The sequence below is a fragment of the Penaeus monodon genome, chromosome 27 (genome assembly GCF_015228065.2).
Source record: "Penaeus monodon isolate SGIC_2016 chromosome 27, NSTDA_Pmon_1, whole genome shotgun sequence".
Taxonomy (NCBI): domain Eukaryota; kingdom Metazoa; phylum Arthropoda; class Malacostraca; order Decapoda; family Penaeidae; genus Penaeus; species Penaeus monodon.
The window spans coordinates 25,375,681-25,376,049 of NC_051412.1; the positions used below are offsets into that span (position 1 = coordinate 25,375,681).

Below are 369 nucleotides of genomic sequence, written 5' to 3' on the forward strand. Positions count from 1 at the left end.
TTTTTTTCTTTTATCAACAGGCAAGGAAGTCCTTAAAACTATTCCCACTTCCTCTCTACAGTGGGAAAGATTGCAAGGTTCTAGCTCACTTTGGTGATAAGATCTGCCAGTTGATTGACCAGCGTCTGGAAGAATACCAACAAGAGAATGGACCCGTTAATTGGGACGAAGTTCACCAGGTATGTTTTATGATCACAGTTTTACTATTGGCAAATATCTCCTTCCTAGAAAGAGGAAGGGAAGTTTAGTATGGAACATATAAACAGAAATAAACAATATATTTTAGTAATCAAGTTTATATCCATGAAATGTTATGATTCAGCCACAAAGAAAAGGAAGTGCAGTGCTCTGCAAATTTACCCAAAAAAG

At 36.6% G+C, this 369-nt stretch overlaps 1 protein-coding gene across 1 annotated transcript in view; it reads left to right on the top strand.

Annotated features, from left to right (window-relative positions):
• LOC119590719 (crossover junction endonuclease MUS81-like) overlaps window positions 1-369 on the top strand; it is an 8,817-nt gene that overhangs the window by 2,201 nt on the left and 6,247 nt on the right. The window contains exon 3 of the mRNA XM_037939408.1: window positions 21-179. Coding sequence (XP_037795336.1) covers window positions 21-179 — 159 coding nt within the window. The remainder of the gene's footprint in view (window positions 1-20; window positions 180-369) is intronic.